General features: G+C 52.0%; 1 protein-coding gene across 3 annotated transcripts; it reads right to left on the bottom strand.

The window, feature by feature from the left end:
- Positions 1 to 23: 23 nt before the first annotated feature.
- Positions 24 to 15,829, bottom strand: TIMM44 (translocase of inner mitochondrial membrane 44). 3 transcript variants are annotated; one of them, XM_016203487.2, is made up of 13 exons: positions 15,730 to 15,829; positions 13,245 to 13,340; positions 10,635 to 10,805; positions 9,524 to 9,604; positions 8,407 to 8,535; positions 6,727 to 6,866; positions 6,360 to 6,445; positions 5,575 to 5,667; positions 5,344 to 5,468; positions 3,613 to 3,663; positions 1,488 to 1,577; positions 606 to 716; positions 24 to 228 (listed from the first exon to the last, which is right to left on the bottom strand). In XM_016203487.2, exons 1-13 carry the CDS (start codon positions 15,772 to 15,774, stop codon positions 109 to 111), a joined length of 1,338 nt encoding a protein of 445 aa, XP_016058973.1. In that variant the 5' UTR covers positions 15,775 to 15,829; the 3' UTR covers positions 24 to 108. The 3 variants fall into 3 exon arrangements, with proteins under 3 accessions (XP_016058973.1, XP_016058974.1, XP_016058975.1); XM_016203488.2 differs by lacking the exon at positions 15,730 to 15,829 and adding an exon at positions 14,484 to 15,266; XM_016203489.2 differs by lacking the exon at positions 13,245 to 13,340.
- Between the last annotated feature and the right edge of the window lie 1,394 nt (positions 15,830 to 17,223).

Raw genomic sequence — 17,223 nt, 5'->3', positions numbered from 1 at the left:
CCAGAGCTAACAGGCTTGTCCCCAGAGGTCTGTTGCCACAGGTGGACATCATTCCCACCCTGTGCAGCTGCCCTGCAATGATACAGCCTGGAACCTCTGAGCTGCAGCTCAGAGGACCTGCTCTGTGCTGGAAGCTGAGATGTCCAGGAGCCTCCAGGCAGCGTAGGGGTTGAGCTCATCCTGGTCCCGGCACAGTGCCCACACGTACAGCATGCGCAGCACCTTGTCCTGCAGGAGTGGGAATGGGTATGGGCCCGGGGGCAGAGAGCGGCACAGCAGAATGAGGCTGCCAGGTCAGGACATGGGGAACGCTGGGAAGGACCAGGGAGGGGTGCTGGGGTGTGGGTGTGGGTCTGGGGTTCAGAGCAGAGGCTGGGACAGAGTCTAAAACTCAGGACTTGGTAAAATGGGAGAGGTCAGTTGCCCTCTGAACTCCACCAGGACCAATACAGGCCCTGGGACTTCTCAAGGTGCCACCCTGCTGTCCTCTTCCAGTCATAGAAACTCCTGGCTCTGAACTGCCACCAGTGCAAGGTGGCTGGCCGCTGCCATCCAGCTGGTCCTGGGATGGCTGCCTGCTCTGTCTAGCCCCCTCCCTCACTCACCGGGTCGCCCTCGACCACCTCGCCTTTGGGGTTCTTGATCACCATCACTAGCTGGGCATGGAAGGTGACGATTAACACGGGCCCCTGCTCCATCATCTTGCCCATGGCCAGCTGTAAGGGGAGCAAACGGGGTGGGTGGGCCTCACTGAACGGTTCCCTGCCACCTCCCTGCTGCTCCCCTTGATGGGGAGACCCCCATTCCTGGGATGCTATCAGGAGAAGGCCCTGGCACTTCAACACTTCAACTCATCATCCTGGAGGGACACTGAGGAGACACTCCAATCAGTACTCCAAGGCTGTCACCTTCTGCTGGCCTGTTTCTGGGTAGGGATTTCCCAGGAGACCCTTCCCACGGACAAGTCCAAGCTCTCCACTGTGAGATAGAGTATGAACTGCTAAAACCCCATGTGGGCTCCCAACACCCTGGCAGCCCTTTGGTCCCCAGACTGAGGCCATGTGGGGGCATAAGGACCTCACAAAGTTGGGTGCCTGGCACATAAGCAGGGGGGAGAGGGAAGCTGGCACTGGCAAGCCTTCAGCCCAGAACAGGGAGGAAATTGGGGTGATTGTGGCAGAGCAGACCTTCAGCAGCCTGAGAAGTGCTGACAAAGTCCCTAGCCTTCCTAGTGAAGGTGTAGGCATACCACCGCCTTGGGGGACTCTGGAAACCCTGATGTCTGGGCAGCAGCACCCCCGACGCCCACTACTTGCCTAAGAATATTCCAACCACAGGACTATGGAAAACTTTCACTGCAAGAGACCCTTCAGTCACTTAATCAAAGTGCCCACCTGTGCTGGAACGCCTCCAGCTCACTTCTCATGCTGATCAGTATACCTTCCCATCCCTAGGGTCCACCCAGCCCACCCAGAAGAGGCACTTACGTCGACATTGTCAATGTCCAAGATACGGGAGTGGAACTGGAGGCCCAGCGCCTTGGCCTGCTGGATTGGGTGGGCCAGCTGGCTGTAAGTCTGCAACAAGAGGCCAACATGCCCATCTGAGGACCACCCAAGCCCAAGCCACACCGCCACAGGAAAAGGCTGGTGCACCAGCTAATGCCTGCCCATCCTGGGCTGGTGCCAGCATCCTGAGACACACTTCCTGCAGGTGGCTCACGAGCAGTTTCCTGATTTCAGCTCTTGCACCTTCCAGAAATGGCCATGGTGCCTGCGTTTGCTATGCCAGGAGTAGCAGATGCCAGGAAAATGGGTCCAAGCACAGAGGCTGGTGCCACCCACTTGCTGGCCCAAGTCACACAGTTCCTTCTCATTATAAAGACAGGGCTAGGTCAGGACTACCAAATGAAAGTAGTATTAATCAGTGAAGTAGGTAACACTCCTGGAAAGCCACCTAAAATGCACTTGCAGGGTTGAGGCCTGCTTGGCTGATCGTAAATGCTCCCACATTTACCTCACTCCGTCTTCGCTGAGAATCAAACAGTAGGGTTGGCCCTAACCCATGGGTGGCTCTGAAACTAACTGCCTTATTCTGACTAGCCCTTCATAAGTAGTTGACCACACAGGCAGTCTGTTCTTCCTACGGAGACAGTGGAGCTCCAAATGACACTCTTAATCCCCTCATGCTTGTTCCCAGGCACAAAACACAGCCTCTGGGACATGTGCAGCCTCATATCACAACAGGCAACCACAATGGGAGACATTCCAATAGAGAAAAAAATATAGAGCCCGTCCTACTTCTTGTGAGATTTAAAAAACACTTCTGTGAGCAGCTATGATTTCAGCTGTGTTCCCAGGGGCACCAGCAGCTCTCTGGCAAAGAGAATCCATCATGTCCTAATGGTCCCACAGTTAAAACACACACACACACACACCACTTGTAACTGACTGCTGGATTAGTCACTGTGCAGGGGGGTGTTTAAAAAGAAAATCTGACTTCTCTATTTTTTCCAAGTTGTTTTTGAGCTGGTACAGAATAGAATCAGCCAAAAAAGTCTCTGGATTGCTTAATACAAAGAAGATGAAAGAAAACACCCCATGAAGACATAGGTCAGGAAGTGAGCAGGGTGAGGCGAGGTGGCTGGAGATGGAAACCCTGAGGGGACAAGGAGGCTGCCAGGAACAGGGCAGACAGTGTGCTCCTGGTGACACTTGACCTGCTTCCTCATAGCCTAGCACTGCCTGTGGCCCTGGGACCTATAGCCCTGACTCCCGGGAGCAGTGGGGTCTCATCAGGACCCATGGCTCCTCTCCAGGAAGGAAATTTATCAATGTCTATTTTAATCTGTGTTCTGGGATCTTGAAGCAAGAATAGCTAATGAATTCATCTTGCGCTCTGTGTATCCTGGAATGCTGCTACTGTGTTCAAGCTGCACCCCACGAAATGGGGACAACGGTGTGACTGGCTCAGGGAAGGAAGGTGACACAGGCCAGTGGGGCCTCCAACTGCTCTTTCTCCAGCACCCCTGGGCTCCGGGCGAACATCTAATGTAACCCAGAGTTACTCATTGTCCATTTCTACCTGACCCCTGGGTGCCCAACCTATACCCCAGGCCATCCTGGCCATGGGACCTTGCTTTATGTCACTTAGAGCCACCTGAAACAGGGCAGAGAGGCCACACTGAAACCTCATCTTACTCAGATGCTTCTCTTAGGATCACTTTTCTCTTGTATGAGCCTTCTTAAACCAGAATTAGGATGGAGGAAGGGTTCTGGATGACAATGCAGGAGGACTGCCCTAGCCCCAGGCCATCCTTTAGGCCAAGTGAGGAAAGGAAGTGCAAGCTGGAAGGACATCCTTGACTAGGAGTTTAGTTTGGAAGGACCAGACACCTAGCCCTTGTGGGTCCTGCAGGTTACATGGCACAGCCCACAGCACAGATGTCCATAAGGGACAAAAAGGTCTGTGCCTGCAAGCATGTCAAACATAAGAACCTCCCTTTAATCAGGACACCAGGCCATCTGATGCCTTTTCCAGACTAGTTGCCCCAGCAGATCTCCAAACTGTAATTTCTTTTTTGGCCTAAATAGAAAAAAAGAAAGTACTCACAGCTTCATAGCACCAGTCTTTGAGAATGTCAAGCTCTCCAGAAATCATAGCCTAAAAAGGAAAAGACAAAAAAAAAAAAAAAAAATAGTGTGAAAATGAGAGTGGGCTTTGGAGGCAGGAGAACTTTGAAGAATGTTCTCTAGTGAGAACCTTTCCTCTGCAGACTCCCCACGCTGAGGAAGGGCAGGGGACTTGAGTCAGGCTACAGCAGGGGGTGCCATTTCCCCAGGCCCCTAGGAGCAAAGTCTCTGCATATGTGACCACAGGGTAGCCCAGGGTGATCCCCAAGGGCCTGATGGAAGGAAAAGGAAGGTGGCAGCATGCCAGGCTGTCACCCTAACAGGGAAGTTGAGCCAAGGAGGTGAGAAGCTGCTTTCTGCTTCTCCTGGGGATAAAGCTTTGGATGGCCAGGCCCAAATAGGGAGGGGGTGTGGGGGCTGCTTCTATAAGAATCTGGAGTCAGGGCTGGATTTGAGGAGCATCATGGAGGAGCCCAGAGAAGGAAGGGGAGCCAAGTGCCTGTGGGAAACTGCAGGTAGGCCGAGTGTTGAGCCACCCTTACCCGGAAGAAACTATCTGAGCTTGGACTGCTGCTTTCAGGAATCACCCCATTCCCATCTCTGCCCAGCCGTACCCAAAGTGGCATGAGGGACCTGGGCAATCGGAGGAAGGAGAGGGGAACACATGGAGGCTGGTGGGAGGGAGGTGGCAGGCAGGGGGGACAGGCATCCACATGGAGTTGAGGGCCTTTCTTTCATCTTACTAGGGGCTTCCTAAAGGCTTGGTTTGGCTGGGCTAGAGGTTGTCCAGGCTCCAGCCACGTCTTGGGGGCTGTGAATGGGCAGAGAAAAGGCAGCTGACCTTGCGCAGGGGCCTCATGGAGGGGGGGACATTGAGCAAGCCCCCCCCCTCATTTCTGAGCCAAAGGACGGGCAAGGGGACAAGAAAATGGGATTCAAGATTCCTAGGGAGCCCGGCCGGGCGTGGCTCAGCGGCTGAGCATCGACCTAGGATCCAGGCGATCGGGGTTCGATTCCCGGTCGGGGCATGTGCCTGGGTTGCGGGCTCGATCCCCAGCCGGGGGGCCTGCAGGAGGCAGCTGATCCATGACTCTCTCATCATTGATGTTTCTATCTCTCTCTCTCCCTCCCTCTCCCTAAAATCAATAAAGATTAAAAAAAAAAAAAAAGATTCCTAGGGAGACTTACCAAGGAAGAGGAAAGAGAGCCCCCTGCTGTTCTAGTGGCCCTGGTCTGGCCTCCTTGCCCTGCGGGTCTGGCCTGAGCTCACATGCATCCCCCCAAGCCCTCCTCATGGCTTGCCCCAAGAGCGAGCAGCCAGCTTCTCCCTGACTCCTGAAAGGCCTCTAGCACCTGGCAGACAAACACCTGACCCCTGGCAGCTATGAGGGAATAGCTTCAGGCAGAGAACAAGAGATGAAAAGAGAGACTCAGTCCTAGAGGCAGACATACACCATGGGTGAGGGCCACCATCACCAGGACCAAAGGGGGCCATGGGCAACAGATGCCTTCTTAGAGGTACTTGATGGACAAGGTCTGGGAGTGAGGGGTGCTCAGGCTCTGATGACTGAAGCCTTGTCTTTGCTGAGAAAACACCCTCCTTAGCTAAACATCCCTGGAGGAACTTTTGATCTGGTCTCAGGGTTGGTGGCACACCAGAGGAAGGGCGGTGAGGACACCCAAGGAGGGGCCTTCGGGGTTGGGCACCCACCTCCAGGATGTTGGGGATGATGTCATTCTCGCACTGCTGCAGGAACCGCTCCTTGTCAAAGGCAGGGTCCACACGAAGGATCTCCGTGAGCACCTCTGACATCTCTGTCTTTGAAAACAGACCCCCTGGGGGCAGCCAAGCCAGGAGTAGGTAGGGGGCTGGGAACCCCTCCCTGTTGGAGGGCCAGGGGTATGGGGGTGGGGCAAAATGGTCCTGAAGCCACCCACTCACCCAGCAAGTCTGTGACCTTGTCTGTCAATGCACGGGACGCCCGGATGAATGTATTGTCGCTCTCGTCATACTTCATCTTCATCTCGAAGAACCCTGCAGGAGATGGGGTCAGGGATCAGGGCTCCCTTCCAGAAATATATCCCTTGTCCTGACTTTTGGGAGCTCGTGTGGCCCCTGCGTGACTGCCCCAGACACAGGCTGGGTAAATGAGAGGACCTCTCTGAGCCTGCTTCTTCAGCCGTGCAGAGACTGTGCAGCCAACCTACCTCAGTGGCTGCAGAGATAGCTCAGCTGTGGGCCTAGGGGAGTGTGCAGATACAGAAACACGGGCCTCTGGTGCGGTGCGGCCCCACTCTGTCAGCAACTGGGAAGCCCCACATCCCAGTGAGAGCAGGTAACTCTAGGGCCCTGAGCAGGCTTTGGCTCTATCTGCATCAGGGTTCCCAACCTCCGTCCTTCCTTACGAGGGAGTGTTTCTCAGAATCCACAACCACACCATCAGGGAGGCCGCTGTGCCTGGCCACCCTGCTGTGACCACCAGCTCTGACACTGGCCAAGACAGTGACCCAGCCCTAATGGCAATGTCCCTGCCCAATGGCCACCTAGAGGCTAGTGCCCCACTACTCATTCACTGAATGACCCTGCAGAAAAAAGTGGTCCTCTCTGACTCAGTCTCCTCCTTTGTGAAATGGGGATCTGGCTTGTGCCCAGAGCCTGAGAAGTGCTCAGTAAATGTCCCATCATAGCCTTGCTGTCAGTCAAGTGTTGGTGACATGGACACTCACGGTTGAACACCACGTTGTTGTCCCTGAAGTCCTTCCACTGCTGATACCACTTGGAGTCCTTGTGCAGCACGACCCCCAGGGCATCCCTGGGGAAGATGGGGTAGCTGGTGAGCAGCAGCCATGGAGTCACTGGGCCCAGGCCCATTGCTGCAGGGAGGGGGCAGCAGGATGACCCAAGCCCAGGGGCTGCGGCGACCCAGCCTCCTGCCTTCCCTGTTCCCCTTCCCACCACCTACCCTCCCCCAAATTCTCTCAAGGGAGCCAGGGAACCTGGAGCAGAAAACAAACTCAGTAACTGACTTGGGTGGGACTTCTGTCAGCCTGAAGGGAGGCAGTGAGGGGGATCCCCAGCCAGCCTGGTACCTACTCGTTGGGCTCAAACACTTTCTCCTCCTTTAACTTCTCTCCAGCGAATTCGTTCCTTTTCCTGAGCCGCTCAGGCCTGCGGTAGGGCCCAGTCTGGCCCAGGACACTTTCATCGATCTCCTTTTTCACTGACTCCACCCCCTGGAGGAGAGCCAAGCAGCTCAGGGTGGGTACTGGGGACCTTCCTGACACCCACAGACCAATGTCAGTCGGTGCAGTTGTGCCTTAAGTTAGGGAGTGTCTGCTGTGAACGCCAACCTCGGGCCTGATGGCACCCTGGGGCCTCACCTTACCCAGGTCTTTTGGTCACCTGGCCCAGAGCACTCACCTGGCCTGATGCACGGCAACAACATGCCTGAACCTCCAGGGAGACCTCAGTTCTGCCAGACTTCTGCCCCTGCCCTCCAGGAATAGCAGGCATGCCTCTCCTGCCCCCAGATGACCCTCAGATTCTGAGACCAACACCTCACTCTCCCTGGAAACCTGAGGGGCATCCTAAGTTCTGCCTCTGCCCTACTCTGCCCATTCAAGCAGACCCAAAGTCTGTGGATCCACCTCTCCAAATCACTGAAACCCATTTCCCTCTCCTCCCCGCAAGGGCAGCTGCATCAGGGTCTCCTAAGACACTCTCAGGCCAGAGTCCAGACCGGATAGCTGTGCCTCTTTTCACCCAATACAGGCATACCTCATTTTACTATACTTCGCAGATATGGTTTTTATAAATTAAAGGTAAGAACCTCTACCAGCAAAAAAATTACAACTTACTGAAGGCTCAGATGATGGTCAGCATTTTTTTTTAGCAATATTTTAAAATTAGGGTATATACATTGTGATTTCAGACATAATGCTATTGCACACTTAACAGATTACAGTATAGTATAACATAACTTTTGTATGCACTGGGAACCACAACATTTCTACGGCTGGCTTTATTGTTGTATTAGCTTTAGTCAGTGGTCTGGAACCGATCCCACAGTTTCTCTGAGGTCTGCTTGTATCCTTCTTCAGCTCCTTATCACTTTCTGGAGGAAACCTAAACTCCTCTGAGTGGCCTGCAGGAGCGTTCCAATGGTCTCTGCTTTCCCTCAGCCTCCCTCTGACCACCCCCCACAGTTGCTCTGACCATGTCGTTACATGGGATACCCCAAGCAGGCTGTGCTTACACTCCTCTGCAGGATCTGCTCTGTCTGCAACCCCTCCCCTGTGTGTTCCTCTGTCACATGTCACTAAGAAACTGCCTGTCCCCTTACCTGTCCCCCCCAAATCCTTCAAGAGCAAGAACTCAGATGTTTTCTTCTGTGGCTCTCATGGCCAGCAGAGGGCATGGCACGTGGTAAGGTTCAACAACTGTTATTGGGATGAATTCAGGACCTCAAGCCACCCCCAGCACAATATGGGTTATGTACATAAGCTCAGGGTGTTAGCAGCTGAGAGCGGGCAAGAGGCTCTCAGTGAATTAACTTGCAGCTCCCTTGGGGCTGTGACTTGCCCAAGGTCACCCAGACAGGAGGGGAGCAGGACGTGGCACCTTGAGTGGGCAATCCTCACCAGTCCCACTGCACTCCCTTCAGTGCAGCCAGCCTTCTCTGGGGTTGAGTTCTGAGATGGGAACTCTGGCTCTCAGCTTCAGAGAATCTAGAGCCCAGAGTGTCCTCGGCACAGGCCCCAGCATCTAACTCACCTGGGAGAGGGCTTTGAAGGCCCCACCCTTAGACACCGACTTGGCTGACTGCTTGGCAGTCTTGGCTGCTTCTTCCATACCTTCCTTGATTTTCCGGCCGAGGTCACTTTTACTGACTTCATCAAGACTCTACTGAGACAAAAAAGGGAGAGAGTGTCAGCACAGTACCCCATGGGGACCCACAGGAGCTCCCCTGGAACTAAGGCCAGTCCTTATCTTCCAAAGGGTGGGCGGAAACAGGTGTTCTGAACTCATCAGGCTCCTGAGGCCCCAAGACTTAGACACACACATTCAAGAATACTGCTCACAATTTCTGGGGTTCTGGGCTCTGGGTCAAGTGGCCTTTTCCCAGAATGGGAAGGAGCCCTAAGTCTTCATAGGATTCCACAGGAGCAGCAGCCCAGGAGGAGGGAGTAAGAAAGGTGAGGGTGTGCCCAGTACTGGGCCCAGAATGGAAGAGCCCTGTCCCCTCCTCTTCTGCCCGAAAGAACAGAACCAAGAAGAAAGTCCCACATCGTCTGGGGGGGTGTCACTCCCATATCCACCCTCCCCTGGGGGCAAAGTGTCCCCTCCCATTCTTTTTTTTTTTAAAGTATATCTTTATTGATTTCAGAAAAAGGAAAGGAGAGGGAGAGAGTTGAAACATCAATGATGAGAGAGTTGTCACTGATTGGCTGCCTCCTGCACACCCCTTACTGGGGATCAAGCCTGCATCCCGGGCATGTGCCCTGACCAGGTAAGGAACCTCGATCTCCTGGATCCTAGGCTGATGCTCAACCGCTGAGCCACGCCTGGCCAGGCCCTTTCTATTTTGTAGGCAGGCAGAAAAAACCTTTTATTTTATCCTCGTGTCTTGGCTAGTGGCCTGTTCACTTCTAACTTAAGTAATAAACTGCCTGGCAGGTGGGCGAGTCTGACTTCCCCTCCTTCTTGAGGGGTGCTGTGTATTTGAACTCTGGAAGTCTCCAGGCCAGACTGGCTCTCCCCTTGTTAGCCACCCAGCTCCTGACCCATGCCTGCTCATCCATGGCTGCCAGCACCGCTTTCCTGAGAGGTGAGGCACAGATGGGCCCTGAGATCTACAACCAGGAAACTAAGGGGACCCAGAGGCCATTACCTCCTTCACAGTGCCAGTGATAGCCCCCAACTTCTTCTTGATCACTTCGCTTGTCCGCACGGTTTCAGATTCAATGGTTTTCTACAGAAAAGATGTTGTTTCCTTTTGTTACCATACAGCAGCTATTGGACAGCCAAAGGCCCAAAGAAGCATTTTCTCAGCAGTCTCTCCCTTCCCCAAACTCCCCACATCCTACCTCCCTCTCTCCCATCCCAAGAGCCCCTCATTGCCCCAATGCCTCTTCTGTGGGTCTCAGGAGCTGAAGACCGACTGGGATCCTCCTGAGTGCAGAAAGCCCCAGCCCTGTATCTTTCTCTGGGTCACAGGATGTGGTCTTGCCTGTCAGCAAGTCAGCATTCTCCTGCCTCACTTTGCCCCCCACCCAGCCACCAGTCACTGCAGTGTCTCTCACACCCCAACCACCCCACCCAACCTCAGTGTGCTCTGCAGCCAAAGGACCCCTCAGCCCACTCCCCTCCTTAATGAAAAGGAAGGGTGGTCTTTCCTTGGGTTGAATCCCCACACAGGTAGTTACATCCATGTTAGAGACTTGGGGACACTCAGAGGGAACAGGGCTTGCATAAACCTGGGAGGGGGGCCAAAAGAACAAAAACCAAAGGGCCTGGGGTAGTGCCCGCGCCCTCATTCACAGTGGTGAGTGTTTGGCAGCAACTTGATAAGAGGTAGCAGTGGTAATTAGTAATTACACAAGCAACCTAACCCACTTTCTGCCCATTCTGCCCAGAGACCATGATTGGGAGGCTCTCAGGAGCAACTCACCTTGAACCCAGTGCTCAAGGGGGTCACAGGGGGCCTATGGAGATGGAGATTCTAGCCCAGCAGGTAGAGAGGGCTATAAGGCTCTGCATTTCTCACAAGCTCCCAGAAGCCAATGCTAGAGGATGCTGTACTATCTCACTGAGGAACTGGATAGTTGGGCGACCCACTCTTGTCCCCTAGGCAGCTATTATCAGTGAGATCACCTTATCTCCACATAAGCCACTTCTCCCCCAATTACACCCGCCCTTAGCTCCATGTACTGAGACCAGAGAAATCCTGGCTCTGAAAGCAAGTGTGCCCACTAAGGAAGACACAAAGCAAAGGGACTCACATATTTCCTTCTGGCTTCCTGGAGCGCGTCTGACTCTTCCAACTTCCGGGCCTCATCTCGGAATTTTTTAATACTTTCTTTCATTTCCTTGTTTTTGGCTAATTCTTGTTTGATATTATCTAGCAAGCCAGAGAGAAAGCCTTTTCTGTTTCCAGAAGAATAGGATTTGGACTGGAAAGATATAAAAGGAATGAAGGACTTTTAATTTTCTCCCCTCTGTTTACACAGGTTTAACAATGAATGATACATGAAAATTTAAAAAGCATCAGGCGATAAAACTGTGAGACATCCAGAAACAAAATATTATTCAGCAATAAAAAGAAATGAGCTATCAAGCCATGAAAAGACAGGAAGGAAACTTAAAAGCATGTTACTAAGTGAAAGAAACCAGTCTGATTCCACTCTATGAAATTCTAGAAAAGGCAAAACTATGGAGACAATAAAAGGATCAGCTGTTGCCAGAGGTTGGGGTTTGGGATAAGCAGGCAAAACACAGGATTTTTAGGGCAATGGAATTATTCTCTATAATACTATAATGGTGAATGCTCATGATTAAATTTGTCAAAACTCATAGAATGTACAACACAGAGTGATCCTAATGTAATCTATGGACTTCAGTTAATAATGTATCCATATGGGCTCACCAGTTGTAACAAATATCTCACCCTGATACAAGATGTGAATTAGAGGGAAACTGTGCTGAGTGGGAGAGGAGGTATATGCAAACTCTGTAATTTCTGCTCGACTTCTCTGTAAATCTAAAACTGTTCAAAAAAATAAAGTCTATTAAAAACAAAATGCCAGGCACCTTCTCCAACAGAGGAAATACTGAGCAAGATACAGACCAGCTTGGAATCCTCATGGGGATTCAAACATGCTCACCCAAGGCCAAGGTCAACACCAAAGGAGCCCATGACCCAAAACTGAAGTTGAAAGGACTCTGTGGCCCCTCATCCCAAAGGAGCTGGCATAGGGTTCTGCTCCCTGGGCATTTGGGGCCAGGTAACTTCTTCCTTTGGTGCTATTCCCAAGTCCCCAGTTGGGATTTAGGTGTCACCCAAGGGCCTGGTCCAAACTTCCCTCTCTTGGCCCATAGGATCAGTCACCGAGAGCTCAAACTCAAAGTTCCCCTCCACCAGAAAACCCAACACACCCAGCGGCCAGCCAGACCCTAAGGAGGCCAGAAGAGGTCCTGCTCCAGGCATAAGCAACAGTGTTGTACAATGCTCAAGACATAGGCTTCGGGGTCAGACAGAGCCAGGTTTAGATCCCTGCTTTGGCACCTATGTAACTAAGAGCAAGCTCAGAAAAGAGAATGCCTAAAGAATTATTGTGGGAGAGTCAAGTCATGGTGAAGTGGCCAAGTGTGCTCAGCTTCTCCTACCACTTCTACCACAATGTGCTGAGTATGCTGCCATGGTTGGTGACTCACTTTCCCAGTTTCAGGCGACTGCCTCCCTGGCCTGTCAAGCCCCAGGGTAAGTTTTGACAAGTCCAGGGGCTACTCCACAGGAAGGATGGCCAGGCCTGCTGCTCGCAGGCTGCTGTCTTGTCTAGATGCACCCTGACCAGCCTTTCTCTTCATGGGACTCCGAGTTCTAAGACTATCAGGGACCATGCTACCTTGCAGCAGCCCTGCCACTCACTCAGGGGCTACAAACTGCAGGTGGGTAGGTGGGACTGGACAAGTAAGGGGAATGGCCACAGGGCCTGTTTCATGCCTGTACCAGCACCAGAAGAGGATCAGGGAGAAAACGCCTGAGCGAGGCAGGCATGGAAACAGCTGAGATGAGACTGGAAAGGGAGAGCGGGCTGCCCAATGCAGATTAGGGAAGTGTCAGGTTTTAGGCTTTCCTCCCTGTGGTGGTGAGGTACCAACAGAAGCATGGTTAAAGAGGAGTAAAAGGGAGGGCAAAAGCTCTAGAAAATGCTAACTGTGAAGAACAACATAAAGGATGGGGGAGCCCTAGCCGGTTTGGATCAGTGGTTAGAGCATCGGCCCGTGGACTGAAGGGTCCCGGGTTTGATTCCAGCCAAGGGCACGTACCTTGGCTTGATCCCCACAGAGGCAACCAGTTGATGTTTCTTTCTTTCTCTCTCCCCCTTTTCCCCCCACTCTCTCTGAAAAGCAATGGAAAAATATCCTCAAGTGAAGATGAAAAACAATTAATAAAATTAAATTAAATTAAAAAAACCCTAAAACTAAAAAAAAAAAAAAAAAGGATGGAGATGTAGCCTGGGGAAACTAAGCCCCAGGATATGATGGGTGACACTACTCAAATGCTTATAGGATTGTCACCTAGAAAAGGGAACAGCCTTGCTCGGTGAATGACCCACTGGTAGAAAACATAGAGGATCCCTTTCTAGCCATCAGAGTTGACACAGCATGCTACTTTGTGAGGCAGGGTTCCTATCCCTAACAATGTTGAGCACTTCTGGGGATACGGAGAGGACCAGGGACACTAGGCTCTATAACTCCGAAGGACTTGGATATGGAATGCCTGCCAATCAGATGCCCCTGGCAATATGGGCAGCCCTCTCTCCTGTCAACTAGTTCTGATTTTTCTGGCCTCCTCCTCTGTCTGCTTGCTCGTGTCATGAGTTACTCACCAGTGGCAGCTCTCCATCTGGTCGGCATATCTGATAGGTACCACGGGGTAGTGGCACTAGGTTGTGGCTAGACAGAACTCCACTGCCAAGGCATCTCTAATTGGGGGAGAAAAGAGAAAGATCCATTCAGATAAGAGGGCGACTAGGATGTAAGTAGGCCACACTAAAAAAAAGGTCACCTGAGACTCATTTGCCAATTTTTATTGCATGCCTGCCCCTTACTAGATGCTCTACAGTCTTCCCACATTCTGAGAAGCTAGTGGAACCTGGTAGAAAGAGAAAACACTGGATCTACCACCATCTCTACCCTCCTGCCTCTGAACTTGGGGGAAACCAGATGTGTCCCAGGAAATGCCAATCTGTGGTGGAACAAGGCTAAACCCCTGATTTAATCCCTTAGTCTGAAAATGGGCAGGCTGAGCCTCAATATTGATGGCAAGCAGTCTTCTCTCACAAGCCCACCCCACTTTTTTTTTTCCAGAGAGAGGAAGGGAGAGGGAAAGAGAGAGAGAAACATCAATGATGAGAGAGAATCATTGATCAGCTGCATCCTGCACACCCCCTACTGGGGACTCAGCCCACTACCTGGGCATGTGTCCTGACTAGGAATAGAAACGAGATCTCCTGGTTCATAGGTCAACACTCAACCACTGAGCCATGTCAGCCAGGCAAGCCCACCCCACTTCTGCTGGTCCTGTAAGACCAGAGACTTGGGCATTAAGAGGTAAACACCGATAGCCCTGGCTGAGTAGCTTAGTTGGTTAGAGCACTGTCCCAATAAGCCAGGGTTGTGGGTTCGATCCCTGGTCAGGTCACATAATACAAGAATCAACCAATGAATGCATACATAAGTGGAACAACAAATTTATTATCATTTTTTAGTTTTTAATCCTAACTGGATAATATCTTTTCCATTGATTTTTAGGGAGAGTGAAAGGGAGGGAAGAGGGGGAGAGAGAGAGAAACATTGATGTGAGAGAGACATATCAATTGGTTGCCTGCCACACGCACCCTGACCGGGGCTGGGGATTGAACCTGCAATTGATATAAGTACCCTTGACCAGGAATCGAATCCACCACCCTTCGGTCCGAGGGCCTATGCTCTAACCACTGAGCCAAACCAGCCAGGCCTGGAACAACAAATTGATGTTTCTCTCCTACCCCCTCAAATCAATAAAAAAAAAAAGAGGTAAACACTGATAACTCATTGTACCAGGCACAACCCTGGAATAAACCTACCATGTCCTGGTCCAGGGTCAGGCTACAAGCAGAGCAACTTAGGAAGTCACTTGGGCAAAGATGCCGCTAACCTCATGTGAAAGGCATTTCTTCTCCTACCAAATAATGAACTTAAACTCCATGAGAGAAGGGCCAGTGCAGGTCCTGTTCAATGCTGCAATCCTAGAACCCAGCGGGGGGCCAGGTACATTGATGTCAATGACCGGATAGAACCAATCTTTTATTTCCACATTCTATGGGCCTTTCCTCTCCCTGTTCCACACCGTAGGCAACATCCCAAACTTATACAGACGCCACTATCTCCTACAGCTACTCTAAGTTAATTCTAAGGAGTTGAAATAACTTGTTTTACTTCTCTATAGATCCTGGAGCCACTGACTTCAGCAAGTCTGAAATAGAAGACCCGGCTAATCTGGGCAAGAAATCCCGTAACAGGGCCAAACCTGAGGTTGGTTCCCTCTTTGTTCAAATCCAAACACATGCAAATTCAACCTCTAAACCCTGATTCAAAAGACAAAAGTCAAGAAAAAAAAGTCAGTTCAGGATCAAAGACAACTTTCTCCAGGCACTCAGGTTCCAATGAAATATTTTCCTTCCTCCAGAATCTGGCTCTGGAGTCTGAATGACCTCGGCTTTGGAAGGGGTCGGCCACCCCAGTAGCTCTGAGACTGCCGGCAGGTTGCTTAACCAGGTTGTCCCCCGTTTCCTAACCTGTGAAACAGCGATAAGCAAGCGCAACATAAAGTTCTATTTTCTGAGTGAACATTACACGCCCTGCCTCCCACCGCAACTCTGAGACAAAGTTCTTAGCAAGGGCAAGATTTTCCTCCCACACTTTCATACGGGCGGACAGGAGAGGCTATGCAGGAAATGCTCTCGGGAGAGGACCTGGCACATAAACGTGAGCAATAACTGTCGTGGTTTTTTGCCTTCTCCTCGCTACGTTTTCTCCATTAGGCGCCAGCCCCATGGGGTCTGACCAGGGGGCGAGGAGCGGTGATCCGCTCCTGCTCAGCCCAGCGCAACGACCGGCACGCTCGGCGCCCACACTCAGGCCTCACTCCGGGTCCCCTTCCTCGGCCTCAGCTGACCGAACAACCCAACCCCAAGCCTCTCGCCGAGACCAGGGAAGGGCCGAGGGGTCCAAAGGCCTGAGGAGGAGGCCCTAGAGGTCGTGGGCCGGGAGCTCCCTAAGGTCAGCCATCCTCCTAACCTCCCCTCCCCCTGACCCCACAAGTCTGCTCACCCGCGGGCAGCGGCACAAGCCTTTCCGCAGCGTCGCCGCCGCCATATTGAAGGATCTCGTGTGACCTTCTTTCCGCGCGGCTTGATGGTGTCATCCGTCACGTCTGCCTGGAACGCCGTGGGCCTGGGACAATCAGACCCCGGGGGCCAGGTTGGACAGAAAATGACTCTGATTGGATAGAACTTCCAAGGGAGGCGGGCCTTGGAGTGAGGTCTCCGATAGGGACGAGGCCTAATAGGGGGCGGGGAATTCCTGGAGAGCTAGGCCTCTGATAGGACAGTGTTTCTAAAGAACGGAGTCTGTAACTGGATGTGACCCAGGGGGCGGGAACTCCTGTGAAGCAGAGACCTATGGTTGGATAAGACTATGAAGGGGCGGAGCCTGAAGACGGATTCTGTCGCAGGCGGAGATTTCCCCTATAAAATACGCAGGGTTCCAATGGCCGGAAGGACGCGTAGGTCGAACGACCCACCACAAGAACGGATTCAGTTGGGTTCTGACTGATTGACCAGCGAACCGGCGCGATAGTGATTGACTGGCTCTCACTGATAATGACTGGTTGTCTGACAGTGACCATCAGACGGGCAATTGAGTTGCTCCAAGAGCAAGAGCGAATGAGCCCACTTTTGTATAGCACTTTGGAAAGGCTCCTGATGATTTTGGTCCAGAACAGGTGAGACCCGGCTGATGTGGGCCACCCTTCCATCGATTCAGTGTGAATTGACAGACGTTGCCCAGAAGCTCAGGCCTCTGTCCTTTCAGCAACCAGATACTATTTCCCATTTAGTGAATGCCGCCACCAAGCTATCTGAGGCTGGGGAGAGGAAGGGTTGGTCTCTTGGGGGAGTTAATGTATGCTGCGTTTGCCCTATTTGAAACCTTTTGCATTATTAAATTGTGATAAGGTCTATGGGATTTGAAAGGGAATGAACATACACTCCCTGGCTTCAGGGTTGGACAGACCTGCATTCACTATCCCTCAGGAGCTCCACCTCGGGGTGGGAGCAAGGGATGCGGGCTCCACTCTGGCCTTGAAATGTCTTCACTCGAAGAGGAGCAAACTACCTGAGAAGGTCTGCGCCTCCTAGTTGTAGTTGGGACCATGGAGTTGGACAAGGGCACCCAAGGAGGATGTGTCAAACAGGCATATCAAAGGCCTAAAGGTAAAGTAAAGGAAGAAGAGCCCTTAAAGAAGACAGGGCAGGGCTGGTCAAAAGGTAGAAAGGGAACCTGGAGGACCTTGGAGAAAGCAGATGGGGCAAGCAGTGCTGAATGCTGTAGACAACTCAGGCAGGCCAGAATTGTATCCACCATCCTTTGACTTTTACAATATGGAGGTCCTTGGTGAGATGACCAAGAGGGTTTTGGTTTAATGGTGTCTGTAGAAGCCAGATTTCAGTGGGTTGATTTTTGTACAGGGGTGTGCTGGAGCCAGTGTGTATTGGCTGGTGAGTGCCAGCTGTCAAAACTTTTAGAAATTTTGGAGGCAGTTGC

Source organism: Miniopterus natalensis, chromosome 4 (genome assembly GCF_054644295.1).
Source record: "Miniopterus natalensis isolate mMinNat1 chromosome 4, mMinNat1.hap1, whole genome shotgun sequence".
Taxonomy (NCBI): domain Eukaryota; kingdom Metazoa; phylum Chordata; class Mammalia; order Chiroptera; family Miniopteridae; genus Miniopterus; species Miniopterus natalensis.
The sequence above is the reverse complement of the archived record's forward strand: the minus strand, read 5'-3'. Positions and strand labels throughout refer to the sequence as shown.

Bases quoted from the DNA above. Each gene is read 5' to 3' on its own strand.
- TIMM44 (XM_016203487.2), bottom strand. From the start codon at position 15,774: ATGGCGGCGGCGACGCTGCGGAAAGGCTTGTGCCGCTGCCCGCGG. The intron at 8,536-9,523 runs GTAATGGCCTCT...TTGTCTCAGTAG, and splicing joins TCACTGGCACTGTGAAGGAG to AGTCTTGATGAAGTCAGTAA. The intron at 5,668-6,359 runs GTGAGTGTCCAT...CATCTCCTGCAG, and splicing joins CAACAACGTGGTGTTCAACC to GGTTCTTCGAGATGAAGATG.